At 57.2% G+C, this 27,495-nt stretch overlaps 1 protein-coding gene across 1 annotated transcript; it reads left to right on the top strand.

The window, feature by feature from the left end:
- On the top strand, positions 1 to 26,187 carry LOC311532596 (uncharacterized protein). Its single transcript, XM_084651169.1, has 12 exons — positions 1 to 149; positions 3,010 to 3,159; positions 5,574 to 5,796; positions 8,133 to 8,209; positions 8,830 to 8,959; positions 9,329 to 9,479; positions 18,125 to 18,212; positions 19,977 to 20,129; positions 21,376 to 21,601; positions 23,400 to 23,479; positions 24,346 to 24,475; positions 25,718 to 26,187. Exons 1-12 carry the CDS (start codon positions 83 to 85, stop codon positions 25,824 to 25,826), a joined length of 1,584 nt encoding a protein of 527 aa, XP_084507295.1. The 5' UTR covers positions 1 to 82; the 3' UTR covers positions 25,827 to 26,187.
- Positions 26,188 to 27,495: the final 1,308 nt, after the last annotated feature.

The raw sequence follows: 27,495 nt of genomic DNA, 5'->3' as shown, positions 1-27,495 counted from the left end.
ACTAGTGCACAGGACAGAGAGCGAGGCACGGGGGCCCTCGCTGCCCTGCTCCAGGTCAGGCCAAGACACAGACAGAGAACCCATGCCATCCACTGCTGCAATGGGGCTGCTGCTGATGCTGACTGGGATCAGCGCGGGCAGGGTCCTAGGTGAATCTTTTGACTATTACATGGGATAGTGGTCTGGTGGTACTGCCTGCTGGGGAGGGGCAGAGCTATGGGGTGGGTGGGCAGAGAAGGGGAAGCGATGGGGTGGGTGGGTGGGGAGGGATGCTATGAAGTGAATGGGCAGAGAAGGGGAAGCTATGTGATGGATGAGTGGGGAGGGATGCTATGCAGTGGATGGGCAGGGCAGGGAGAGCTATGGGGTGGATGAAGGGAGAGGGAAGCTATGGGGCGGAAAGGTGGGGAGGGTCGCTATGGGATGGTTGGGCAGGGAAGGGAGAGGGAAGCTATTCAAAGGATGGGCAGAGAACGGAGAGCGATGGGTGGATGAAGGGAGAGGGAAGCTATGGGGCGGAAGGGTGGGGAGGGACGCTATGGGATGGTTGGGAAGGGAGAGGGAAGCTATGGGATGGATGGGCAGAGACGGGAGAGCGATGGGTGGATGAAGGGAGAGAGAAGCTATGGGGTGGAAGGGTGGGGAGGGACGCTATGGGGTGGAGAGAGGAAGGGAGAAGCTGTGGGGTTGAAGGGTCTTGTCCCCTAAATACTTAGCAGAGGGAGAGAATCTGGGGGGACCTTTTCTTCCCCAGAAGGTCTTTGCCAGGGGGATCCAACCCCCCCCCCCCACGTATATTGGGAGCTGTTAAACCCCTGCTCAGACTGGTGTTGGGAAGCAGTTTGGGGAGGCCCCCTTGACCTCCAGGGCGTTTGGAGTGATCAGATATGGGGCGAGTTCATTAGTTCCCATTTGGGGCAGTTACCCGCTGGGGAAGGCAGCCCCGGCTTCAGGATGGAGCTGGGCTGGCTTCCACCAGGGCTTTCCCTTGGCGAGAGGGAGCGGGGGCCTTGTCCCAGACTCGGTCCCTCAGCATAGCCTGGGCAGGAGGTGGGTCTCTATTGCTTGGATGGGGATACAGAGCCTTGCACCTCAGGCATGTGGCTTCTGAGCCAGCCCATTGTGGGAACGACTGACAGTGGCTGCCTCGGGCGGGCGGCGATTTGGTGCCTGCCTGCGGACGCGGGTCCAGTTCCCCGCTGCCCCGGTCACCAAATAGCCATGCTGGCTCGCCCTTTGTGCTCAGCCTCAGCAGAGAGGCCACGGGGCACATGATCCCAGAAGCTGGTGCTGCCCACCTCGTGCCAGAGCAGGTGAGCTCCGTGGGGCAGGGACCGTCCACGAGCGGGGCTTCCCGGTGCTACCACACCAACCGCACCCCCAGGGGATCTGGGGAGCAGGCTGCCAGCCCAGCGTGGAGGTCCTAGGCCCGGAGGCCGCAGCGTGCTGAGCTCATCAGCAGGGACGGCGCTCCCGGCAAGGGTTTGTGTTTGCCCAGCAGGGCACGGTGACCCGCTGGTGGTGGTAATTGTGTTGCTGCATCATGACGTGGCTGGATTCGACCTCGCACCATGTCGGGGCGACACGGCCCCCCGGGGCAGGCAGGCTGCTGCATCGGTACGGACATCACACGACGTCACCAGCTGCCGTGCCCACGGCCACGGGGACTCCTGTGCCTTGCAGGGTGGCCGGCCGGCCACCGGGACCCACCCTGTCCGTTCAGCTCAGCAGCACGCCCAGCGGGCCCCCCAGTTCTCCCCAACACGGGCTGCTCTAATTTCATGTGGGTGGGGGGGAACTTTGCTCAGCTACACCAGTGTGAATCTGGCTTGACTCCGGATTCCCACGGCTCTAATGGACTGAGTTTAGCTGGTCTGCAGGAAGCTATTTCCAGTGGGGGGCATCCATCACCTTGGATGCTGAGGGCCAGATCCTCAGCTGGTGTAAATCAGGGTTGCTCCATGGAAGTCAATGGAGCAATGCCCGTTTACCCCTGTAGCCCAATGACGCCAACTGAGGATCAGGCCCCAAATGCCAGTAGGGTCCATTTCAGTGAATCCGGCTTGTGATCAGAGGCCCGGGTTTGTGCCCAGAAGCACGAAGTCTTAGATCCCTCAGCATTAAGTAGGATAACGCTGGATCTTCTTGTGATCCGGAGCCACGTCCAATCCCTTTGTGAGTCGTGCTAAGGGACACACTAGGGTACTGGTTGTGCACGACTGAGCCTTTCTCATCTCGGTCATGGATTCGGGTCCGCTCCAGGTCAGCAGAGAACTCAGCTGCTAAGATCCAGCGGCCCGCTGGTGACCTGTGTGAAATGGGCACAACGACTGGAACCATTAGCGAGTGCCCTGGTGGGTGGTCTCTGCTCGGAGACCCCAGGCCAGCTTTGGTTCTGTTACACCGCTTCAAAGCGTTGGCGTATTTGGGTGGTTGTGTCCCAGGCATGGATCAAGGCCCCCTCGCTCCTAGGAGTTGTACATACTTGCAACCAAGCGTTGGCCCCTGCCACGAAGAGGTGCCAGTCGGAGTGGGAGAGGAGAGACCAGGGGGTGCAGCAAACCAGGGGAACCCAGTGGAACTGAGCCCATCCTGGTCAGCAGGGTAAGCAGCTGTCACAGCTCACCGGCTGCCTATGCACTCATTTGAGCGGTGTTACTCCAGATTTATGCTCAGAATCCGGCTCAGAATGGTGGAATCTCCATCCTTAGAGGTTTTTAAGGGCCGGCTTGACAAAGCCCTGGCTGGGATGATTTAGTTGGGGATTGGTCCTGCTTTGAGCAGGGGGTTTGACTAGATGACCTCCTGAGGTCCCTTCCAACCCTGATCTTCTATGATTCTATGAATGCTCACTCTATGACCACAGCTGCCATGGGCCCATCAGCCCGCTGACAATGCTGGGGAATACCTACATTCAGAGGGAAATGAGAAGCATTGGGTTCCCCACCCCTCTCTCTGCTGGGCCCCGTGTCCGCCTCACTTTGTGTGTTCCCCTTTATGTTTCTCCAGAGACTGTCCCCTACACGCCCCAGATCACTGCCAAGTCGCTGGAAGGGAAGCTCACCGCTACCACCTTCACGCTGGACCAGCCCATCTGCATCTTCGATCAGTACGTGAACGGCACCGATGACATCTGGCTCGTCGTTGCCTTCACTAATGGTACGTGTGGCTCCAGACCCCGCCAGGCACCTTTCCCTGCGCCTACAACAGCCTTTGCCAGCCCCAATATGGCACTGTCTGAGGAGGAAGTTCACAGCCGCCTCTATTCCCCTTCTGGCTTTTCCTTCCTCCCTCGCTTGAGAGATTGTAGGGCTGTTTGCCCTCTCTAAGGGGCACCAATTTGCAGCTACCCTGGGTTACCCCCTGCCCTAGTAAAGGCAACGGGGTCAGAGTACAGCACTAGGAGGCCTGTGGTTTAGTCCTGGCTCTGCAACTGTCTCACTCTGTGGCCTTGAGCTAGTCACGGAGGCTCAAATTTTCAAAAGCAACCTCTGAACTTGGCTGCCTCAATTCCTTGAGGCCTGAGCTAGCGAGAAGCTAAATAAGATCCTCTGTCCAGGCCAGATTCAGGCAGGGTGGAAAGCAGCCATCCAAATGAGCTGCACTGTGCCCAGCCAAGCAGAAGAGGAGCCCGAGGACACCAAAATGTAAATGAGTTCAGAGAAATACGTGTTTGCATGACATTTTAGGCTGGGCTCTAGAGATTCCTTGGAATGTGGGGTTTGCCACACCGGATCAGGCCGCCCCCTGGTCCTTCAGGTTTGGCATCTTGCCTCCAGCTGCGGCTTCAGGAGAACACCTGCTCCCTCCTACACCTAGCCAATTGCACAATGCTGTGAATGGAGCAAAAATACCCCTGCAGCCCTCACCTTACGCCCTGGAGCGTGACTTTGGATTGCTCCTATCTGAGCGTGGGGTTCGCTTTACCCAGCCCTTTGAAAAAATCCTGCCGCAGATCAAGAAGCTAACGACCTGCCATGGTTCCTAGGGGAGCAAGAATCCTCTGGATTCCTAACCCAGCCAGCCTGGCAGTGATCTCACGTTCATTACCCACTGCCCCATTTCCATGGAGGGCATAGCTGTGCTGGCTCTGTGGAAAAACCGCTGGCCCTGTGCCAATGCAGCCCCCAGTGTAGACGCAGCTAGGCTGACGGAAGAGTGCTCTGCAATGTAGACAGTCTTGCGGCCCCCGCTCCATTCCCCAGCACTGGGAAATCACGAACATCCTGTGCATTTCAGCCCAGCAGCGTGTCTCGCTGCCACCGATTCGCAGCTTTCGCCCGTGCGCCTTGCCCGCGGCGACGCACCGCTCTCTGTCCCGGCGTGGCAGCACCCTCGCTGGGACCCGCAGGCTTTGGGCACAAGGGCGTCGCAGCCCACGGCCTGGCGATGCGCCATCCACGGGCCACTCTCGCGATTTTGCTTCCTCGTGTGCACAGGGCAGAATCATTGCCTCACAGCAGGAGAGTGCCCACCCGTGGGCCATCCCTCCTGCTTATGTTCACACGGGGACACGTACACTTAGGCCCTGCGGCACTGTGGCATGACAGCCAGTAATGCAGCAGCTGGGCTGAACACGGCCCCCGCCCCCCACCCACCGAGGAGGAGGGTCAGATGTAGGGAAGGACTTCCCTGCAGAGTTAACTCAGGTGATCAGCCCCTGGAGCTGAGCTCCTGGGCTAGCCTCACCCAGGTGTCAACAGCCCTGCCGCAAAGTAACTTCAGGGGGCCCGTCCCATGGTTCGTAGCGCTGCAGTGAGCTGAGCGGTGAATTGGGGAGAGCAGGTCTGTCCTCCTGGGCACACGGGGTGAATCGGGGGAAGGCAGCACAGTGATCAGCACTGGCATGGTTCTGCCGGTGTCCCCGCTGGAAAATGGACAGGTGGCTAGCCTGAGGGAAAGCCTCCCTTGGGTCTGAGCCTGTCCCCCCTACTGGGTCAGTTAGACAGGTTGAAAACGCCACTCAGTTCGGGTGAGAGGGTTTGGTATGTGGACAGGAAGAGGGCTGGGGGCAGCCCAGGAGTACAAGCCAGAGTTAGCTCTGCAGTGAAGCCAGATCCCTGGTCAGGTCACAAGCCCTAATACTGCTCTAGCTAATGGAGATCCTATGTTGGCCCAAGGAGTAGCAGCTTGTGCTTTCAGGGCAGATCAACCCAAGCTCCATCCTTACTCACAGTCTCAGGGGGAGGCTGAGTTTGCTCAAGCAATGACCTTAGCAGTCAGGGGTCTGCCCTGGAACAATCCCCATTCCGAACCTGTGCCTTTCTATACTTACAGGGTTTGGGGTGCAGGTTTTTCCAATGTATTTAGGGGCTTTTCTAGGCTCCCTATCTCCACAGCATCTGTGCCACTCAGCACCAATGGATTTTGCTTCCCAGCACATCTGTGACGTAAGGAAAGATTTACAGGTGGGGAAACTGAGGCACTGTGGGATTAAATGACTTGCCCAGGGTCAGCCTTGGAGTCAGTGGCAGAGCTGGGAATGGACCGACCATCTCCCAAGTCAAGTACCTTGACCACCAGCCCAGCCTTCCCGCCTAATCCGGGAACGCCCTCTTCTCTTTCATCCACAGCCACATCCCATTTCAAAAATCCAACCTCCAAGATCCAGATCCCTCCCTACCAGAAGCTATCGACTGCTCTCCATTACATGACGCTGAAGAATTCCATTGCCTTCTACCCGTGTGCTGAAAACAGGGCCGCTAGCGTGCTCCGGGTTGGCAGTGACACCTCCTGCAAAGATGACCGCAGCCTGGAGTACTGCAACGGACCCCTGCCTCATCCTGGGCCTTACAGGTACGACAGTCTGAGCCCAGGCATCCCTGCAGGTCGGGGCCTGGCTGCCCTCTCCCTCACGCAGCGGAAATCAGGAGTAACTCCCAGGCAGACAGTGGACTCATGCGGATGGCAGCAGGAGGAGGCTCAGTCCTGTATAGTTAGAGATTAGAGGTTTATTATCACCTGTATTTGCAGTAGCCCCTAGGAACCACTGTCCTGAACCAGGGCCCCACTGTGCAAGGCGCTGTACAGACACAGCATAGACAGATGGTCCCTGTCCCAAAGAGATTCCTGATAACAAATTCAACCTCTTTAATATTAACTCCCCCTGTCCCTCCATTCCCACCCTCTCTGGCTTTCTGTCTCCTCGGATCTGTGCAGCACCCGTTGCAACCTTCGAAGCTTGCTCTTTCCCAGTCTAGAACTCACTCGCGCACAGAATCCAGCACATGCATTTGCTAAGGAGGCTCCCGGTTCTTTTTAACCCACTCTCTGCAGCTGGGTTGGCTGCGGTGCAAGGAAGTTTAAGGAGCCTGCTAGATCCTGGCTCCCGGATCACAGGGCCGAGTCTGCCACCTCTTTCCACTCCAGTCCCTCAGTTGCCTTTTGTAATTAACTGGCTCTTTAACGATGAGTGCCCCAGTGCATTCATTTCTGCCGTTCTCGCAGTCCTGATGCAAGAGTCACCTGCTCTTCCTCACCTGCCGCTCAGAAAACCAGTATTCCTTCTCTCTTCTCACTGTTCTTCCACTCTCTCTCTTTCTCCCCTTATTTCTGAAGCGTTACTCCCCAGCCACTGTCTTAAGACACCAGCTAACTTCTGAGCACGGCGGGCAGAGTGGTTTGCAGATATCTAATCCCACATGGTGCCGGGGAAAGGGGCACCACCAGGGAAGCAACCAGAGAAGACCCCTGTGCTGGCTACCTGAGCGGAGAATTGGGTTAGATTCTGCCTTTAGTTTACATCCTTCCGGCCTGTTGATTTTAGCGGGGTTATGCAGGTGTGTCTCAGGGCAGGATCTCACCCAGGAAATCTGCTGGCACCAGGGGGCTTTGCGTTTTGGAGGTTTCTACATACACAGAAAGATACAGAACAAACCTCTACGTCAGAACTGAAGTTCCTCGGGCTGTCTGAGGACAGGTTACTTGCAGTATAACGTTCAGCCACTAGATGTCTCCCTGTGCTCCATACACTTGCAGGCAGGGCGTGGTGCCTGGTAAACAAGGGTAACCAGGCTGGAATTTGAGCTGCGTGGCAACCTGTTTGTGTCTCTAGTCAGTAGCTGTTTTCTTTAACAAATACCTCCTGCTTAAGGAGGACTTTGATTCCATAGACCGTGACTAAGGTTAAGATTTTGTCACTGTTATTTTTAGTAAATGTCATGGCCAGTCACAGGCAATAAACAAAAATTCACTGGAGCCAAAAGGCAGGGAAGAGAGGGCTGGGGGCAGGGGGGTGGAAATGACAGCTGGACCCTGGGGGTAGGGGGCTAAGAGCCCGAGCTGACCGCCCCAGCTCCACCCCCACTGCTGACAGCTGAAGTCATGGAGGTCCAGTAAAGTCACAGAATCTGTGACCTCCGTAACTAAATCGTATCCTTAACCACGATAGTCCGAGTGTCTCTCTTAGCATACACTGCTCCTGCCGACGACTGTCGTACCTAGGTCCTGATATACCAAAGGCTGATAATACTGAACATCTGACATCTGCTTTGGGGGTCTTTAATCTAGCGGAGAAACTAAGAATAAGATCCACTGTCTGGGGGCTGAGACTCAACAAATTCAGGAATAAGGCATAAGTTTTTAATAGTGAAGGTAATTAGCCACTGGACCAACCGACTTTGAGACCCAGGGCAGTCTCCACCTCCTGAAGTCTCTAAGGCCAGAGCGGATGGCTTTCTAACAAGGATGCTATGGGACAAGTGGGAATTATGGGCTCAACCCAGGCATGAGTGGGGGAGGTTCTGCCGGAGGTCCGGCTACATGATCAGAATGGGCCCTTCCAGCCTTGAATAACTAGGACTTGGGGTAAAGGTGATGGCAAGGAGAAAGAGCCAGATCCTCTACTGGTGTAATTCACCATAGTGCCATTGGATTCAGTAGAGCTGCAGCGAGATGTACCAGCAGAGGGTCCAAGAGATTGGTGTCTTGGGCCAGCTATCTGGAAACAGCCTGTGGACAGACAAACCCGGTATTTGTCAATGACAAGCTGGGTCAGTTTTGCTATCCAACCATGATAGGTCTCGGTGGCTTTGTTGTTTGCAGCTGAATCCCTGATGCTTCAATGTGGGCTGGGCTGGAGCCCTGCCAAATTTCCCTGACCTTCTCTCTCCTTTTGTCGCCCCCTCTTTCAGAGTGAAATTCCTCATCCTGGATACCAATGGGTCCAAGGCAGAGACAAGATGGTCCCAACAAATTATGCTGAAGCAAGGTAACCCTGGAAGAACAGGGAAGGGGCTTCTTGCATTGTAAGCATCTTGGGGGAGGGTTCTTGTCTCCTTTAAGCCCACTCTCAAGGCAACAAATAGGGACTTGGGTTCCTGACTCACCCTCTGCACACTTCTTAGGGCTTGTTAGACAGGATGGTACATACCAGCCAGAGCTGGCAGTTCCCAGGGTGTCTCCTTGCAGGCCCCCTGTCCCTCCCTGCTCAGAGATACTCCTGAGTTGTCGTTAATTGGGCCCACCTGGTCTAGTTGCCAGGGTGAGTCAGTAGAACAGCTTTGCACCTCCCTATAGGGCCCTACAGCCTGATACTCGGTCAGAAGCCTTGAGTGACCAGGCTACGTTACAACTCCCTACTGGGAATTGGACACTGAGCTCCCGGGGCATCGCGCCACCCATACAAACCTGGGAGAGGGAAGTGACTGTCCGAGCAGCATTAAGGGAGCTGGCCCTAAACTATCCCAGCTTCCGCCATGCTCCCCGCCATTTCCTCTCCTCCCTTCCCTGCTGGATCCCTTCAGTCCCCACCACCATCCCCGGCACCTCCCAGCCCGTCCCCTCCGGCTCCCTGCCCGCAGTGAAAGCTTCCCCGGCCGTGTGCCCCAGGTCGCAAGGCGCGCTCCATCGACACCTGGCCTGGGAGGCGCAGCGGTACCATGGTCGTCATCACTTCCATCCTCTCCAGCTTCATCGGCATCCTGGTGATCTTGTTCCTCTGCACGGTCGCCTACGAGTGGTGAGTGCCGAAGCCCGGAGGGAAGCGCAGCCCGGTGCAGCCTTGAAGCAGAGACTGGCTCGACCTGGGGGGGGCAGGGGCGGGAATCTGTGAGCCCAGGCCGGTGGGAACGCTCTGGATCTGCTTTCTTTGGGGAATGGCGAGTGAGCTGCCCTCCCCACCTGGCACTCACGCAGCACCAACCCTCTCTGCTCAGCACCCTGGGGTCAGAGGGCAGCAGCTTGGGTGGGGCCCGCAGCACTGGGCCCCCCCCACAGGGCGCCCCCCCCAGCAGCCACTGGCGCTGCGGGAGGATTGGGTGCTGTGTCCGCGGAGCTGCCTGCGTGGTCCGTGGTGCTCACCAGCTGCCTGTTTGTGGCTTGTTTACAGCTTTAAGCTTTGGCGTCGAGAGGAGCCCGCGGTCCCGGAGGAGCCACGCGTTGGGTCCTTCAGAGAGAGGCAGTATGATACCCACCACATCCCCCCGTCGCAGGCTCCAGCCCAGCCCCACAGCGACGTGCCCCGGCCTCACTCGCCGGCCGCCTCCCCATAGGAGCCCAGAGCTTCCCGCAGGCCATCGTCCTGGGCTCAGCAGTCAGCCCACGGGCACCCCCAGAAGCCTCGCATCCCATTTATACACTCCGTGTCCTCCCCATCACGCACCCTGCTGCACGGTGTCCCCTGTAAACCCTGGACCCCAGCGTCGCCATCACACACCCTGCTGCCCAGCATCCCCTATATACCCTCGATCCCAGCATCCCCTATGCTCCCCAACTCCCAGCATCCCCATCACGCACCCTGCTGCCCAGCATCCCCTATATACCCTCGATCCCAGCATCCCCTATGCTCCCCAACCCCCAGCGTCCCCATCACGCACCCTGCTGCCCGGCGTCCCCTATATACCCTGGGCCCCAGTGTCCCCTTTGCTCCCCAACCCCCAGTGTCCCCATCACGCACCCTGCTGCCCAGCATCCCCTATATACCCTCAATCCCAGCATCCCCTATGCTCCCCAACCCCCAGTGTCCCCATCACACACGCTGCTGCCCGGCGTCCCCTATATACCCTGGGCCCCAGTGTCCCCTTTGCTCCCCAACCCCCAGTGTCCCCATCACGCACGCTGCTGCCTGGTGTCCCCTATATACCCTGGGCCCCAGTGTCCCCTTTGCTCCCCAACCCCCAACGTCCCCATCACGGCCCATGCCCCAGCATCCCCATCACACGTCCTGCTGCCCAGCGTTCCCTCCGCGCCCCAAAGCCCAGCATCCCTGTCAGACGCCCCAGGCCCCAGCCTCCCACACGCTCACCCTGGTGCTCTAGGATCACCGGCTCTGGGAGAGGAGAGGCTCCATGCTCCCCATCTGGGGTATCCAGCCTGGCCTGACCGGCCGTGCTGCTTCCCACTTCCCTGGGACTGACTTTATAGGACACAGAGCAACAGCTGGGGAAGAAGGGGAGTAAACAAGCCACGTCCTCTGCTCCTGCCAGTCAAAGGGTCCTGTCTGTTAACTCCAGTTGGCAGGTGCATGGGGCTGGGCACTGGTGACACTGAGGGCATCTCGGTCGTTTGTTTCTCGCAGGCTTTATTCACCTCCTGGAACTGTTTATGAAGCCAGATTAACTGGAGGAGCTAGCGGCAGGGCAATCCCATGATGAGATCAGAGCTCCATTTACAGGACCAGAGGGATTAAAAAGCCCTTGAGAAACAAAGACTATCCCCCACCCCCCCCAGCTAATGGGTCCCGTGCTTTGATCCCATTTCTTTACCCCCAGTGTAGGGAATAGGACCCGTCTGTCCTATCAGCAGGAATGTGATGGAGGTGTTCCCGGCCCGCCAGCATTGCAGATGTGGCTCCAGGTTCACGTGGGTGCAGGGCCGGGCCCCGAGCCACACTCCTCCTGAGCGCTGGGGACGTTTGGGCCCGGATCTAGAGCAGGGATCCTGTCAAAGAGAAGCAAATTCCAGCCAGGGGTGTAGCCGGCTGATTGGCACCTGAACACACAATGACCCCTCGGCACCCCGCCCTCCCCACCGCCTGCCGTTGACGCAGGAGCCTTGGGGCTAGAATGACAGCCCCGCCCTGGCCCGGCCCACGGGAGCATTGGCACACCTGTGCTGGGAGGCCGGAGCCCAGGGGTCTGTGCACAACGCCTGCTGACGGCAGCGTGGCTCAGGGCTCTGGAGTGGCCGGGAGGGAGGCGCCTCATCTCTGACGGGGGGGCCCCTTTCTGACGGCTGCAGCCCTACAACAGAGCCAGCCCCGGGCCCCCTCGGCCAAGCAAGTGCTGAGGAAAGAGGTCAAGCCAACCCCCACCTGGCCTTCCCAGATCTCTGCCTGGAGTCTGAGAGTCCAGCCCCGCAGGGTCCCGGCCAGGCCCCAGGGGAGGAGCGGGGACTCCACCCAACACCCATGGAAGCCACTGGGCTTGGAGCAGGCCCCCAGCTCAGCCGGCTGCCGGATGGAGTGGCCCCTCCAGGCGATGGAGCAGCCCAGCAGCGGTGCGGCGTTAGGTGCTTTCCCCTATAGCCCCTAGAACTTGTTTCAAGGACCAGGGCCCAATCCCTCTCCCTTCCCCTCCCCCCTTGGAAGCCATCCTCAGGGACCAGCCGGCCGGCCGGTGTGAGAGGTTCAGCTTCTGTGGTTCTTGTATATACTGCTGGGGGCAGGTGGGTTTCTCTTTTCAACTCATCGGTGCCCGGCCAAGTAAACTGCAGTTTGCATTTTTGAACCGCTGCCTCGCTGTCCTCCTTTGCGCCCTCGGCAGCGGTCGCAGTCCGGGGACTCCCAGCCCTTGGGCCACAGGAGGGAGCTGTACGACAGAACAGCTGACGGGACGCCACAGGCCCACGGAGGGTCCACGCAGCTCGCGTCCCAGCCTTGCCGGGCTTTGCTCACCAGCCCCACCATAGCCCCTCGGGCATGCCAGGCAGCACACCCTGCCATCTTGTGGCTGACCCGTGTAACTGCAAGTAAACGTATCACGATGCCTTGTCATGCTCTTGCATTTATGTGGCGCCTTTCATGCAAAGGGACGGTGCAGCGGGCGTTTACTGGGGCCCAGCGTGCCCAGGTACACCAGGACCGTGCCTGCTGTCCCTCAGCCACTGCCAGGCATGAAGTCCTGGCCCCGATCTGCAAGGAAGGGGGTATTGTCGTGGACAGGAATGGGGCAGTGTGCCTTTTCGAGTGTCTGCTGGGGTGGAAGCCACCGGCCCCTAACACAGCAGCAGTGGGGGCGGGTGTCCCGAGGCCTTGTATGTTTGTAGCTAGTACCTAGTTAGTAACGCACTGATCTGGGGACGTCCGGGCCCATGGGGTTTCCTCAAAATCGTATACGTTCGAGGGAAATCGGTGTGGCCTAGCAGCTCGAGCACAGGTCTGGGCCTCAGCAGAGCTGGGTTCTCCTCCCTTGGGCAAATCACTTTATCTTGGTTCCCCCCTCGGTACAACCGGGGTAACAGTGCTGCCCTCCCTCACAAAGTGCTTTCAGATCTGCTGCTGGCCAGAGCTGGATGGCATTAGTAGTGGTGTGGCAAGAGCAGATGAGGGGTTTGTGGGGCTCTGGGCCAGAGTGAGGGCCCCACCCCTTCCACCTGCAGTCCCCGCCTCCCCGCCCAGCGCTCCTGCTGGAGAGCGGGGTCGGGGCGTGGGGGCTTCCCCCGCTCCCCAGCGGATGGATGGAGTGGGACAAGCCCCTATGCCCCAAACCCACTCCCCGGCAGGAGCGCTGCGTGGGTCGGGGTGCCCCGATTGCCTGGGCTAATCTGCCACTGGGCAAGAGCAATAACACATCAAGCGTCTCATCCACAGGAACTCAGTGTTATTCAATGGCCTTTTCCCCGCAGGGCAGAGGGCATGGAACAGCTGCATGGCCCTTACAGCAATGCCTTCACCTCTGCTTTCCTCTTGGGCGATGTCCCTGAGCTTCTGAGCCTCTTGACTCTGCTGGTCAGGCCCTGGCACAAACACCTCCCCGTCCATTAAAACCATTAATGCTGGGGAGGGGCAGGAAGGCATGGGGCGGGGAAGGGGAGATGAGATGGGAGTGGAGGGGAAGGAAGGGAGTGTGAAAGGGGAGGGCAGAGGGGGAGACCAGCTCTGACGTTGTGAGGGCCAGACGGGGTTGGAGACGAGCGCTGCTGCAGATTAGAGAGTGGAAGGAATTGTAATCATGCCAGGTGTGCCCCAGAGAGCAGCAGGAGGGTGGGGAGCGGGCGGCAGGGGGAGCGGCAGCTCAGCAGGATTCTGTGCAGCACGTTGGGGCGGGAGAGGAGCTCTCAGAAAAGAACAATCCTGCCGGCTGCCGCCTGGGGCAGCCCATGGGGCGGTCGGGGAGTGGCATGCGGCACGAGCACGGGGCAGAGTGGGAGGCAGCAGTGGGCAGAGCATGGGGACTGGAGGGCAGGAGACGGGGAGTCATGGCTCCCTCTGGCCCTTCCCCTCTGTTTTCCCATCAGTAAACCAGGTCAGTGACCCCGGCCTCATGCGAGCAGTAACTTCTGTTTTCTTCCTGAGCTGCTGAAACCAGGGAGGGGGTTGCCCATCCTGTGAGCAGAGGCTCCCTGGGCCTGGGGTGTGATCATGTCACGAGCGGGGCTTACCCAGGCTCGGAGAAATTCTTCAGCTTCTTACACACACAGCCATGCACAGACACACACACACACACACACAATGCATGGACACACTCAAACCCGTACATACATCAAACCCATGCACATACACACATTCGCATCTGGCCTGTAGCCCTAAACAGCAATCCTCTAATAAACCCAGCTATCCTGGGCCAGCAGCCCCCATATTGACCCTACGCCCCCTCTCCCCCTCCCTCCCCGAGTGTATATCTCTAGTTGCTTTCTGCTCCTCCGACCGTTAGTCGGTGACCAGTTACTCAGCTCCGAGAACTAAGCAACCAGGTGCACCATGCCACTAGCCACATGGGTAGGCCAGAGCAGAATTCAGTCTGCATTTCTTTATCATGTCAGCAGATAAGCTCAATGTTTATTTTCAAGCATTTTTTTCAACATTGATCGATTCAAATTTTCCCAGTTGCAGGAAATTAGGGGACAGGGATCAGACAACGGGAAGCGTGGTCCAGACAATAATTATTTAATGGCTGTAGCCGCTGAGATGCTAAAGCTTTTATAACCCTTAAAACACAAAAAGAAAAGGAGTACTTGTGGCACCTTAGAGACTAACAAATTTGTTTGAGCATAAGCTTTCGGGGGCTACAGCTCACTTCATCAGCTGCATCGGTCCGCATCACTTGTGGAAAGAGACAACGTCAACGGCCTTAACCCGAGCTCCAAGAAGGTCTTCAGCAGCGGGTGTCTTACTGGGCCTGGCTGTACGTTTCCATTAGTAGCACCGGAAACCTTTTCTCCTCCGTTTGCGTGTGCGCCTGTGGCAAAATCGACGTTCACCAATACAAACCTGATCCTTCCCAGGGCCAGATAACTGCTCCAGTCCTGTGAGCCCAGAGGGAGGTGCTGCTTCCCCCCATCCCTAGCCTGGAGTGTATCAGAGATGGGAGCAGCCACAGGGCTCCCCTCCCAGGGGTGCGAGAGCACGGTCCGGTGCTGTTACATGCCGGCGCCTAAGTAGCCCGGCCCCACCATGGTATGACAGCAGATGAGTCAGGCCCTGTTGGAACAGCCCAGCCCACTGCGGACAGGTGCACTCGTGGTCAGGTGTGTCCCTCACCGCTCCAGCACTGTGTGGGTTTGCCAGGGGCTGGGAAGGGAGACGCCTGTCAGCTTTGCTCACGCGCTCAGTGACCCGAGCAGGGGAATGCACAGGGAGGGGGGCAACGACCACACCCACCTTGTCTCATTGAGTTCAGTGCTAATGCCTTTTACTGGGTCAGCTTCTGCGGGTGAGAGGGACCAGCTGTGGTGCTTACACTGAGCTCTTCTTCACGGCCACCCTGAGCTAAAGGCAGGGGCTGCTCGTATGAGCTGGGATGGTCACAGGCTCAGATCCCCTGTGGCTGAAGCACCAAGCGGGACCCCCAACACGCACTCAGCAGTGGGTCATGCAAGCACTGGGAGCGCGGGTGGAGCGTGTGACAAAGTGGGAATGTTTTCTTTGAATACTGTGTGGGTGCCTCAGTTTCCCCTGTGCCTTTCTTAAGTATCTAGGGGCTGGAATAAGGGGGCGTGATTGTTGCAGAGCAGAGGGCCAATGTGATGCTGTCTGCACAGAGAATGGCCAACACCCTGTCTCCTGGCAACTGATGGCCTGGGCCCCTCCCCTGCAAGGTGCGAGCTGAAGGTGTTGGAGAACAAAGAGATCAGGTGGCCCCCGGCCCGGGAAAGGGACAAAGGCTGGAGAAGGAGCCAGGGGGTGTGGCTGGGGGGAGACTGCTGGAGGGGGTCAATTTGAAGCTGGCTAGGGAAATGGAAGGAGGTCCAGATGGGGATCTGGGCTCCCTCCCCTTCCCTCCGCCCCCCAAAGATGGACCTAACTGAGGGGTCCTGTTTCCTATATCTACAAGCTCTGTTTTGGACTGTGTTCCTGTCATCTAATACACCTTCTGTTTTACTGGCTGGCTGAAAGTCAAAGGTGAATTGCAGGAAGTGAAGGGGTACAGGGCCCTGACTCCCCCACACTCCGTGACAGGGCGTGAGGGGCCTTATTTCATCACAGCGATGACTGCTGGTTAATACCGGCGTTCCTGTGGCTGAAAGCTGGTCCCAGGCTCGGGAACCTCTCCCATGTTTTCTGTACAGTCAGCGTATCGCTTCGGTTACGTGAACAGCGAGGGGATGCTCACCGGGACCGCTGTGCCCTAGAAACCGTGCTGGGAATCTGACGAAAACAGGCTTTGGTACCAGATTCCCAGCTCGGCCAACGAGACCCTAGGAACTTCCTTCCTCCTGGTTAGCCGGAGGCACCTGGAGGAAAACGGTTCCTTACGCGTGACCCGACGGGTCTGAAGCTTTGGGTGCAGATCTGGCCCGGCTCGTCTCTCACCCGGCCAGATCGTAAGCTCCAGTCCCTGCCACTTAGGAAAGGAGCACCCTAGCCATTAGCCGCCATCCTCGCCAGCCACAGGCTGGGCTGATCAGGCTTGTCAGTTACAGTCTTCTCCCCCCACAGGTGTCTGGCACCCAGGGTTTGTTTTCACACACACACACACACCGCCTGCTGCAGAGGGATGGGCCTGGCACAGATCCAGGCTGTTTTCTTCTGAATCCCTCCGACACGGGCAGGGAGTTTTCTGACTCCGCTCCTGGTGAGGTCAATTACAAAGGACTGGACTGCAGGGGCTTATCACTGGGCCACCAGTTTGGCCCTCCGCTATAGGGTGACCAGCCCCTTTAAGAGGTAATGGGTCCAGCCCCACCTGCCCCTCACTCAGCGCTCCTCCCCAGGTGGGGCACATCATCACAGCGAGGGCCTGTGGCTAAATCACGCTCAGGCCGAGTGATGTAAAAGAAACCTGCAGCAAGCTGGAGGGAGAGAGGGTGAGCAGACAGGGGGCTGCCTGGAGGGGAAGGAGAGAATTCAAAGGGGGGCCAGCTCAGAGACGCTGATCAAGGGCTGCAGCCTGCCTCTGAGAACGAGGACCACACCCAGAGAGGCACATAGGCCCAGAGGGAGGGCTGCGGGACTCCGACCCGAGAAGGGAGACCATGCCGAGAGAGGCATACAGGCTGGAAGGGAGGGTTGTGGGACCCCTGACCACATCCAGAGAGGCACACAGTCCCAGAGGGAGGGCTGCGGGACCCCTGAATTCAGGGGGAGTTCAAGGGGCTAAAGACAAATTGATCTATTTAGCGACTGAGGAATTCACAGGGGGAATCTTAGGTTAAAGCTGTCTGGCCTGGGAGTGGCTTCATACAAGAACCAGACCAGGGGGAGCAGAGGGCAGCAGCTGTGCACGAGGGGCGTCCGGAGGGAGCGTTGCCTGTCACAACTTCCAAGTGCCTTCAAGGCAATGGGAACTGGGGGACTCAGCACCTTATCCTCAGGACGTACCGTATGTCCGTAGGAACAGGAGCCCTCTGCACTGAGAGCATTCTGCCTGGGCCCTGCTGGGCAGCTGGGAGACTCCAGCACCTCTCTGAGCCTTAGGTGGAGACATCTCCAAAGGTCTTCCAGCGTCCTGCCTCCGACAGTCACCAGCAGCAGCTGCTTCAGAGGGATATGCAAGAAACCCTGCAACTACGGGGCAACCTGCCACCATCATGCAAACGGTAGCCCCTCAATTCTGCTCGGCATTCAATATAATAAGAGCAGAGGAATTAAGAGGCGCAGACATAGCGGGATCGAATCTGCTCTCACTTGCCCAGTTCTATGCCGGTGCAGTGGATTTACCCAGGGTAGGGGGGATCCGAATCGGGTTCTGTGCGCAGCTGCTCGCCAGCCTGGTTGACCCAGCGATGTCGCTCAGAGGGTGAAAAACCCATACCCAAGCGCTGGAGTTAAGCCGACCTAACCCCTGGTGTAGACAGGGCTAGGTTGATGGAAGAATTCTTCCATTGCCCTAGCTACTGCCTCTCGGGAAGAGGGAGTACTTACGTCAAGGGCAGGTAGTGTTTACACTGAAGTGCCTCAGTTATACCAGATTAAATCTGGAGTAACTGCACTGAGGGGAGAGAAGTTACTTCACATATGTGCCCGTGTCACAGAGATCAGAATCTGGCCATATGTGTTTGCAGCTGAGGCTTGATCCGGGCTGCAGCACTGATGAGCTGGGGGGCGTGGGCTCTTGCACCATGGTCAGGGGAGATTGTTTGGAAGGGCAGAGAGGAGGCTGGTGCTAATAACTGGTAAGAAGGGAGAGAGACATGCTGGGGCAAGCCATCTTGAGTACTCCCTGGGTTTGCCTGGGCATGCGGCCGTGACGCTGGCCTGGTGTTAAAGGGCGAGCCAGGCTCCGATCTCTGTATGCTGTGTTAGATTGGTGCCCCCAGGCAGCTGGCCCAGGGAGGGCGATACAGGACAGATCTCTCCAGCGATGCCCAGCTCAGCACCCGTCCCTGGCGCTGCCAAGCCCGGTGCGCACTCATGCACAGCAAACGCTCCCCAGGAAACTGGCCCGACCTGTTTGCTGTCAGCTCTCGGAGGAGAAGAGAAGAATGCAGGTGTCCAGGAGAGAGGAGGGTACAGGCGGGACCCACAGGGGCCGGGACACAGAGACCATTCAGCCAGTGATCCTCTCGGCATTACCGTGCCGCCAAGAGCCCCACTCCACCACCTGCCGCCGGGATGTCCCTCCTGCTGGCACTACTCCTGCTGGCCACCACCACCTGCACCGCGAGAGGCCAAGGTGAGTCTTGGGGATGCTGCCTGGTGCCGCAGTCTGGCGAGGAGGGCGACGCAGGGGAGCGCTGGGGGGACTGAATACTGGGGCTGGGGGCGATGGAGCTGGGAACGCCTCGGAACCGGCGTTGGAGCTATTTGCAGAATATGGTGCTAGTGTGAACACAATCAAGACCACAGAGCGTCAGGCACCCACGGGTGCTTCAATACACATCCGTGTGAGGCTCAAAGTTCTGCCGTATCGGAAGCAAATCGCCCCCTGGCTGGGGAGGTGGGATGGGGGTTTCTGCGGGGGAGAGCAGGTCTAGGGTGACCAGATGTCCCAATTTTATAGGGACGGTCCCGATATTCGGGGCTTTGTCTTACATAGGTGCCTATTAACCCCACCCCATCCCGATTTTGTCTGGTCAACCTTCAGTGCATTCTCCCTGCTCATTAATGATAAGGTCATGACCCCCAGCACTGGTCACGGCCAAAACTCTGTGATTAACCCTCCCCACATGCCCAGAGGTGGCTGGTTCTATCCCCATTTTACTGATGGGGAATCTGACGCCAAGAGGGAAAGGGACTCGCCCAAGGTCACACGGCTTGATCTAGCTCCCTCTCTGGGTGTGTGCATGGCCCCTGCCCTGCAGTACGTGTGCCCCTCCTGAGCTCAGGCGTCCTGCCTCCCAGGCCCCCAGCATCAGCAGTGAGGTGCTAGGTGCTGTACAAACACCAGACAAAAAGATGGTCCCAGCCCCAGAGTTTACAATCCAAGTAACTGAGCTTGATAGTCTTTTCCCTTGCATCAGAGGAATGCCACCAGCTTCATTGCAGTTACTGCTGAGGGGGCATATATATATAAAATTGTACTGTCCCAAGCTCCACCCACAAGCCAAGCTCCACCTACTAACAGTGCCAAATGAGACCCCCCCACACACTCCCAGTAGGATGCTCGTGTTTTCATTAGGCTTCAGAGTGAACAGCCCCTTGGAATTAATAGAGACAGTCTGCATCTCTCTCAGAGCCACTGTTTCAGGCTGATGGCAAACTCAGGCCTGGGCAACCCAAGTTGCAGCAATTCCACTCAAGTGGTTTCTAAATTGCCTTGTTTCCAAATGAAGCTATATCAATAGTCACTCTTCATCCCGTTTAAGAGGAGAGGCAGTGTTTTAATTCACCTGATTTAGAAACCCCTCTAGCTGCAGTTTGTGTGTGTGTAGCCCAGGCCTTGGGCAGACGTCAGTGCATCACTGTATGTCTGGGTCACAACTGGAAGGTTGTATTTGAAACTGGAGGGCCTGGAGACTTCGTTTGATTTTTTTTTTTTTAAGCAAACTTTTAGATGGCAGAGCACATATTGCAGCCACCACGGGAAAGTCATAATTACACCTTCCCCTCATCTGGCACTTTGCATCCCTAGATCTCAAAGCGCTTTACAGAGGAGTTCAGTGTCCTCAGCCCCATTTTGCAGATGGGGAAAGTGAGGCACAGAGGGCGGAAGTGACTTGCCCAAGGTCACCCAGCAGGTCAGAGCTGGGAATAGAACCCAGCTGTCCTCCGTTCCAGCGCTCTGCTCACTAGGTGATGCTCTCTCCCACTCGCTGTCATCCGCTTGCCTTCCCAATTCAGCAGCAGCAGCCCGAGTTTCAGAGACATCTCGAGGTTTGCTCCTGCGTTTCTGCAGCTGCATTTCTGCCCCCACAGTGACCGGCCAGCTCAGAGCAGAAGGCAAGTGGCTGTCTACCAGCCTGCCTGACTCATGGTCTCTCTCCTTGCCTTTCTGCAGTCCTCACCATTGACTATGAGCCTGCAATCACTCTCCTGGCGCTGGAAGGGAACATCACTTCTTCCACCTTCGTCCTGGAGCAGCCCCGCTGTGTCTTCAACCAGACTGTTAGCGACACCGATGAGATCTGGTTGGTGGTTTCCCTCAGTCGCGGTAGGTGTCATTCCCGCACACGGGCTGCGCTTGGCTCAGCAGAAGGGCTCTGTGATTGCAGGGGCTACTGACGTGGCCCCAGGGGCTTTGTATTGAGTGTACACTGTGTATCAGGCCGTTGCAGAGCCCCCACTCCACAGCTCGGCCAAGGCGCTGGGAAACCTGCCCTTGCCCTGGAGCCCTGACTGGCTGGCGATGGGCAGAGAGGCGAAACGGGCCTCTCCACCCTGCCCCGCACAGCCCTTGTTGGCTAGAGATCCTGCTTGTGCTCCTGCAGCCAGCTCCCCTCTGCTTGGAAACTGGGGATGTCCCTGGAGAAGGGACCGCGCAGGCTGCAGGGGAAGGCATGTGCTGGCCTGCAGGGATGCAGAAGGCCCAGACAGAGCCAGGCGGGTGGGGCACAGGCCCACAGAGCTGCCTGTGGCATGTTCCCTATGACCCTGCGCTGCATGGAAAAATCAGCCCCTCCCTAAGGGCAAACAGTGCCTTGATCCAGGGGTGAGGCACCAAGGTGGCTGGAGGCGCAGTCAAGACTCTGGCAGGAAGGAGGGCTCCGTTTTGGCCTCTGACTGCTCTCAGCGACGACACTAAGGTTCTGCCCAGGCTGGGGCAGATCTGTGCGTTGGAGCCATTCCCTGCCAGAGCCAGTAGCTTCAGAACAGGCACTTAATTGTGCAATAGCATCAAGCTGGGAGAACAGGTGCTTTCTCTCCATGTGTCACCCTCGTTAGAGTCCCTACTGGTGCCAATTTTTGCCCCAGCCTAACTGGGCTCTCTGCCTCAATAATTTCCTGTGGCAATGAGTTCCACAGATAAATTATGTTGTGTAAAAAAGAAAATGTCCTTTCCATGCAATAAGTGTGCCAGTCTCAGGGCTGGATGGCTCAGGGGGTTAGACTGAGGCTTTTGCCTTATACCCACTGGGCCAAGTCCAGCCAAGGTGGGAAGTGGCTGACAGTCCTTGCCACCTGGCTAGATGTTGAGTGGCCTATAGGGTGGGATGGCCCATGAATCCGGGCCAGGCTGGGAACAGGGGCTCCTCTCCTACTGCCACTCCTCCAACCCTTTGGAGCCCAGTTTGATCTGTATTGTTTCTGTAACTCTGGAGAGAGTCCATTGGTGCCAGAAGAAGTCTTCTCTAGCTTATGCAGGTGTCACTCCAGAGTGACTCCACTGAAGTCTCTTCTCCCACTGTTGTAAATCAGGACTAAAACATTTCACTTGCTTTTCACCGTTGTCCCTGCAGCGATATCCAGTTTCACCAGACCCACCTCCCTGCAAAGCCTCCCTGCCTTCCAGCAGTTCCCAGAGAATCCCAATTACATGACCATGGGCACCTCCTCCTTAAACTATCCATGTGAAAAGAGCTCGGGCCAGATCACGGTGCTGCGCGTCGGGAACGAAACCGGGTGCGTTTTGGACACATCAAGACCAGATTGCAATGGCCCCCTGCCTGGCCCAGGGCCCTACAGGTGAGCAGCAATGGCTGGGCTGTCGTGTTCATGTGCTAATCCCCGGGCAGCACAAGAGATCTAGGTACGCTTCATCCTGCCTCAGAAGCAGGGGTGGCCTGGATGTGACCCCTTGCGGTCCCTTCCTGCCCCACAGTTGACCCATCCCCAGTCCACAAGGCTTGTTACCCTGTCAGTGTGGGGTGACATGGTAGATGTGGTATATCTTGACTTTAGTAAGGCTTTTGATACTGTCTCGCATGATCTTCTCATAAACTAGGGAAATGCAACCTAGATAGAGCTACTATAAGGTGGGTGCAAAACAGGTTGGGAAACCGTTCCCAGAGAGTAGTTATCAGTGGTTCACAGTCATGCTGGAAGGGCATAATGAGTGGGGTTCTGCAGGGATCAGTTCTGGGTCTGTTCAATATCTTCATCAGTGATTTAGGTAATGGCATAGAGAGTACACTTATAAAGTTTGTGGACAATACCAAGCTGGGAGGGGTTGCAAGTGCTTTGGAGGATAGGATTAAAATTCAAAATGAGCAGGACAAACTGGAGAAATGGTCTGAAGTAAATAGGATGAAATTCAATAAGGACAAATGCAAAGTAGTCCACTTAGGCAGGAACAATTAGTTGCACACATGCAAAATGGGAAATGACTGCCAAGGAAGGAGTACTGGGGAAAGGGGATCTGGGGATCATAGTGGATCACAAGCTAAATATGAGTCAACAGTGTAACACTGTTGCAAAAAAGTGAACATCATTCTGGGATGTGTTGTGAGCAAGACACCAGAAGTAATTCATCTGCTCTGCTCCATGCTGATTAGGCCTCAACTGGAGTGTTGTGTCCAGTTTTGGGGCAGCCACTTTTCAGGAAAGATGGGGACAAATTGGAGAGAGTCCAGAGAAGAGCAACAAAAATGTTGAAAGTTCTAGAAAACATGACCTATGAGGGAAGATTGGAAAAAAACTGGGTTTGTTTAGTCTGGAGAAGAGAAGACTGAGAGGGGACATGATAGAGGAGGGAGAAAAATTGTTCTTAACCTCTGAGGATAGGACAAGAAGCAATGGGCTTACATTGCTGCAAGGGTGGATTAGGTTGGACATTAGGAAAAACTTCCTAACTCTCTCAGGGTGGTGAAGCACTGGAATAACTTGCCTAGGGAGGTTGTGGAATCTCCACCATTGGAGATTTGCAAGAGCAGGTTAGACAAACACCTGTCAGGGATGGTCTAGATAATACTTAGTCCTGCCTTGAGTGCAGGGGACTGGACTAAACGACCTCTTGAGGTCCCTTCCAGTCCTATGACTCCTGTACTGGAGTGAAATCCTGTAGAACCTCCCCCTCTGCACAGAGCCAGCCCAGAGCCCATCTGTCACTTCGGTGCTATTTGGAGGGCATCCGTGGTGCTTAGACCTCCCAAATTTCATGTCTGCCACTGTGCGCTCCTGTTTGTTTACCTTTTAGGCCCATTGTGCTCCCAAGGCATTCCTTGATCTACCTCTCCTCGTTGCCCACAGGGATGGCTGATCCTCATGGGGTACAGGGACAGATCTGGAGCTGGTGCAAACTGGGGTAACCCTAGTGACTCCGAGAGAGCGATGCCAGTTTGTGCCAGCTAAGAATCAGGCCTGTTGAGCTCAGTCCCCTGCCCCCATCTCTTGATTTTTGCATGCTTGGGATTGGCACTGCTGGGAACAGAACCTGCCACAGGCTCACCCCTTCCCTCTCCTCAGCTGCTTCCTGTGCTCCCTTGTTACCTTGAGCCCCCAGCCTGTGCATTTCCATGTCCTCTTCCCTTTTCTCTCTTCCCAGAGTGAAGTTCCTTGCAATGAGTCCAGCAACTGGCCCCAAGGCCGAGACAAAATGGTCAGCCCCGATCACGCTGAAAACAGGTAACTGACCGTACAGCTCAGCCGCCACGAGACGCAGGTGGTGCCAGGGTTCTGACTGCCCCAGGCCAGCAGTGGAAGGAGAGGGTCGCGCCGCATGTGGCCGAGACGGTGAAGCATTAGCAGGCCCCGGTGGGAGGCGTGTTTGGCCCCGGCAATCGGCCATGCCAGAGAGGTTTTGTGGGAAGCGGGTGGAGTGGCACGGACACACGAGACGAGGAGGGGCGTCTGGAGGGAGGGAAGAATGGTGCCTTGGAACTTGGGAGAGCTGGGTTCTGTTCCTAGCTCTGCCACAGGCTCCATGTGTGACCGCGGGCAAGTCACTCAGCCTCTCCGAGCCCCAGTCCCCACCTGAACTCTGGGGATAATCGTCCTGCCCTGCCGCACAGGGGTGTTGTGAGGATCAGGGGCTGAGACGCAGCTGTGAGCGGGGCCGCAGAAGAGTCTAAATGGCTAGAATGGGACATGTCTGCGTTCATCTCTATGGCCCTGGCTCTGACTTATAATGCCCCTCTTGTATAGGGCTTTTCCCCAGCAGATCTCAAAGCCCTGCACAAAGGAAGCTAGTGTCATTCTCCTTATTCTACAGATGGGGAAACTGAGGCACAGGGAGGTGAAATGACTTGCCTAAGGTCACCCAACAGGTCAGTGACAGAGCTGGGACTAGAACTCTCCTGAGTCTGTCCTGTGCTTTAGCCACTAGGCCACCCTGCCTCCTTCTTAACTTTAAGCACGACTGGTCCCATGACACCCACTCCATTAGGGGAGTTATTCATGCGCTTGGAGTTAAGCGCATCAGGGTCTCCCCCTCCTGCCCAGGGGGGTCCCTGCCACTGACTGTTTCCCCTCCCCCCCACTCTCTTTTCCAGGGAAGGACCCTGCCCCCATTGACACCTGGCCCAGAAGGCACAGCGCTGGTATGATTGTCATCACCACCATCCTCTCCATCCTCCTGGCCATCCTGCTGGCCTGCTTTATCGCCGCGCTGGTCTATGGATGGTGAGCTCCACATCCGGGGGGGAGGATGGGCAGGGCCTGGGTGCTGATCAGAACCGTGGGAGGCCTCCCTTCCCCTCTCTGTCACACCCAATCCTTCCCCTAGCCCCCTCCAGCCCTATGCTCTCATAGCAGGGGAAGGTCACCAGCTGGGACCCTCCCTGTCGTAGATGCTGGAACTAGGGGTGCTGCCCCCCCCCGGGTTTGAAGCAGTAATAACAACCCAAGTGCATGGTTTCCGCCTTCAGCACCCCCACTGCAAACCTTGTCCCAGCACACCCGCTCCCTGTGCGGGTAGGGGAGCAGCTGAACCAACGGAGGAGGGTACCTGAACAGGTGAGCTTCTGCAGAATGAGCTCGGCCAGGGACAGGTTTGACTTTCCAGCCCTTTTCTAAGCAGGTGCTTCTCTGGACTCGGCCCATCAGGCATCTGCCGGGCAACGCCTTGTGTCTTGGGCTCTTAGGTTCTCTCTCTACTGTAATCACAGGGTGCGATTGCAGTTTGAGCTCCCGTACCTGAGCCTGCTTGGATACCGCTGCCACGGCCTCGGCACGGGCTAGTCCTGCCAGGAATTATCCAGGGCTCCCGTCAGGTTCACACACCCTGCGCTGAACCTTGGGCTGCTGAGGCATTGCCTCTCCAGGACCTGAGCTAACTCCGTTAAAGCTGGCTGGGGTAAATCACCCCCTGGGACTGCAGGCTAGATGCACCCCGGGCCGGGGAGATGAGTCTGCCGTGGTTAGCACAGCCAGTGTGGATCTGATTTCAGCACGCCTGGCTCTGGACCCACAGCTCATTAATTCCTCTCCTGCCCCAGAATAGTGCAGGCTGCGGTGGCCTGGGAGAGGTACCATGTCTTGGCTGGGATGTTAAAACCAGGTGTTCTCATGAAGATTCAAATCTGGACTGAATTCACTGTAAGGGGAGAAGCCGCATGCGGCCTGTGAAGGTCGTCCCATGTGCTGTGCTTATTCACCTGTGCGGAGATACCCCATACCTCCCCCTGATTTATCCTGAGCCCCAGTCCTTGGGGTCAGCAAAAGAGCCCAGCCCAGTGAGGGGGAACTGGAGATAACTGGAAGGGTGGGCGGGGGAGAGAAACTGACTTGTACCGGAGTCGCAACAGTGGGCAGAGATCTCACTGTATCTGACCCAGTGGCTTAGGTTCGCCCCGCCCCACTCCCTAGAGCACCCTTTGTGGAGCCCCTCGCTCTGCCCTGATCCACTGTCCACCCTTCCTTCAGCAGTTTGGACCTTTCCGAGCGCGCGGAGATCATGGGCAAGCAGGACCCGGTGACAGTGAAGCGATACAACACCCACCATATCTACGACCAGCCTGCTTCCAAGAACTGAGGCCCTCCAGCGAGACAGCCACCCCCTGCCGCAACCCTGTTCCATCAGCCGGGAGCTCCTCGGCTGCCTCCCCGGCAGAGCCTGTGTGTGCTGCGAACAGCGCCGGGAGAGGACGGGACCCAGGGCAGTGAGCTCCAAATACTCCAGTCCCAAGCTGCAGATTCGGAACCAGGTCCTCCTCCTAGTTCTGAGCCTCCGATCACCCCTGACCTCCCTGGGGTTGGGGGGGATTTGACGTTGGCGTCCGTCGCTTGGGCGCTTTTGAGGGGGTTGGTTTGTCCCTGCGACGTGGTGATGTTTCCAGGGTCCGGGCTATCCCCTCTGCTCCGAGTGGGTCGGGGTGATGGTGATTCCTCCTGGACTGCAGTACTGCAGAGCCAGGCCCGGTGCGACCCTTCCTGGCTGGAGGATGCTGGGTCTGAGGATTCCCACCCCCCCCGACACACCCCCCCCCACTCTAACGTACCCAGCCTGATGGCTCCATGCACAGACAGGAGCAGTCACCATCCCTCCAGCCTTGACCCACTGGACATGGACCCCCTTCAGATCCCTAAACCCCACCCCTTCCCGAGCTGGAGAGGTCACTGCTGAGTGTCCGGCCGCTCTCCTAAGACTTAGCCCTGTGTCGAGAACCCAGTAGCCTGGGACCAGGGTTATTTCTAAGTGGGTGGTACTTGAACACAGGGTGCAGTGGCCACCTGTGGGTCTCTGGCTGCAGAGGGCTCATCCTCGGGATAGAGCGCCACTCCTAATCCCCAGCCGGCCACATTCCCTGGCTGCCCCGATGTCTGCTGGGGGCCACGTCCGTGCCACTAATTTTGGTGCACCATTTCCCATCGGAGACCGCTAGCCCGCCTGGACTGGGTATGGTCCTGTGTGATCAGACAGAAACTCAACCCAGACAATAAGGATCCCCTTGCAGAGCTGTAGGCAGATCCCACTCCAGCCAGGCATGGAAATCCAGACCGGGAGATAACACAGGCTCCCACAGGTGAGGTGCATTAACTCCCCCAATTAAGTTGTTAGCAATAAAGTGGGGAGGCTTCCCCTGGTTGCTGAGCCTCTGGGAATAATGGAGAAGCTGGACTGGATTCCCATGTGCTGTGGGAATGGATTCTGCCTGCAGTTTGTAGGATCCTCAGCAAGCTACCTTAACCCCCACTTTAAAAGGATTTGGGGATGGGGGTGGTTCAAAGGAACCTCAGGAAGTTAGCTGCCCTGCACCTACCTTGGAATTTCACTGCGTCTCGGGCCCCTCACTCCTCTCTGTGCTTTCGGAAATCCCAGCCAGTGTTCCCAGGGAGGCAGAGGCCAGGCCCGTGCAGCAGGGACATTCACCATTTTCTTTTTCAAATGAACAATTAAAAACGGATTGTCACGAAGACAAGTTTCACTGTGAGTCGTTGCTCATTGAGTGCAATCGGCCTCAGAGCCAGCTCAGCCCACTCCTTCCAGCCCCCCCTTTCTGCTCAGCACAGAGCTGGACGGATGGGGTACAATAGACAATGCCCTGCCTCAAAGAACCGGGGTGTGTATGTGGGGGGGGGATTTTGAAGGCACGTATGAGAGTTAGCCGTCCTCCTCTGGCTGCTGAACTGTCCTGGGAGCCTTAGAACATCTGCCCCGAGATGTCACCCGGACTAATACAGGACATGGCACAGCCGATCCG

The sequence above is a fragment of the Lepidochelys olivacea genome (genome assembly GCF_965140295.1).
Source record: "Lepidochelys olivacea isolate rLepOli2 genome assembly, chromosome: 17".
NCBI lineage: Eukaryota > Metazoa > Chordata > Testudines > Cheloniidae > Lepidochelys > Lepidochelys olivacea.
Note: the sequence above shows the minus strand (reverse complement) of the source record. Positions and strands in the feature narration are given on the sequence as shown.

Bases quoted from the DNA above. Each gene is read 5' to 3' on its own strand.
- LOC311532596 (XM_084651169.1), top strand. From the start codon at position 83: ATGCCATCCACTGCTGCAATGGGGCTGCTGCTGATGCTGACTGGGATC. The intron at 8,210-8,829 runs GTAACCCTGGAA...CGTGTGCCCCAG, and splicing joins ACAAATTATGCTGAAGCAAG to GTCGCAAGGCGCGCTCCATC. The intron at 24,476-25,717 runs GTGAGCTCCACA...CCCTTCCTTCAG, and splicing joins GCCGCGCTGGTCTATGGATG to CAGTTTGGACCTTTCCGAGC.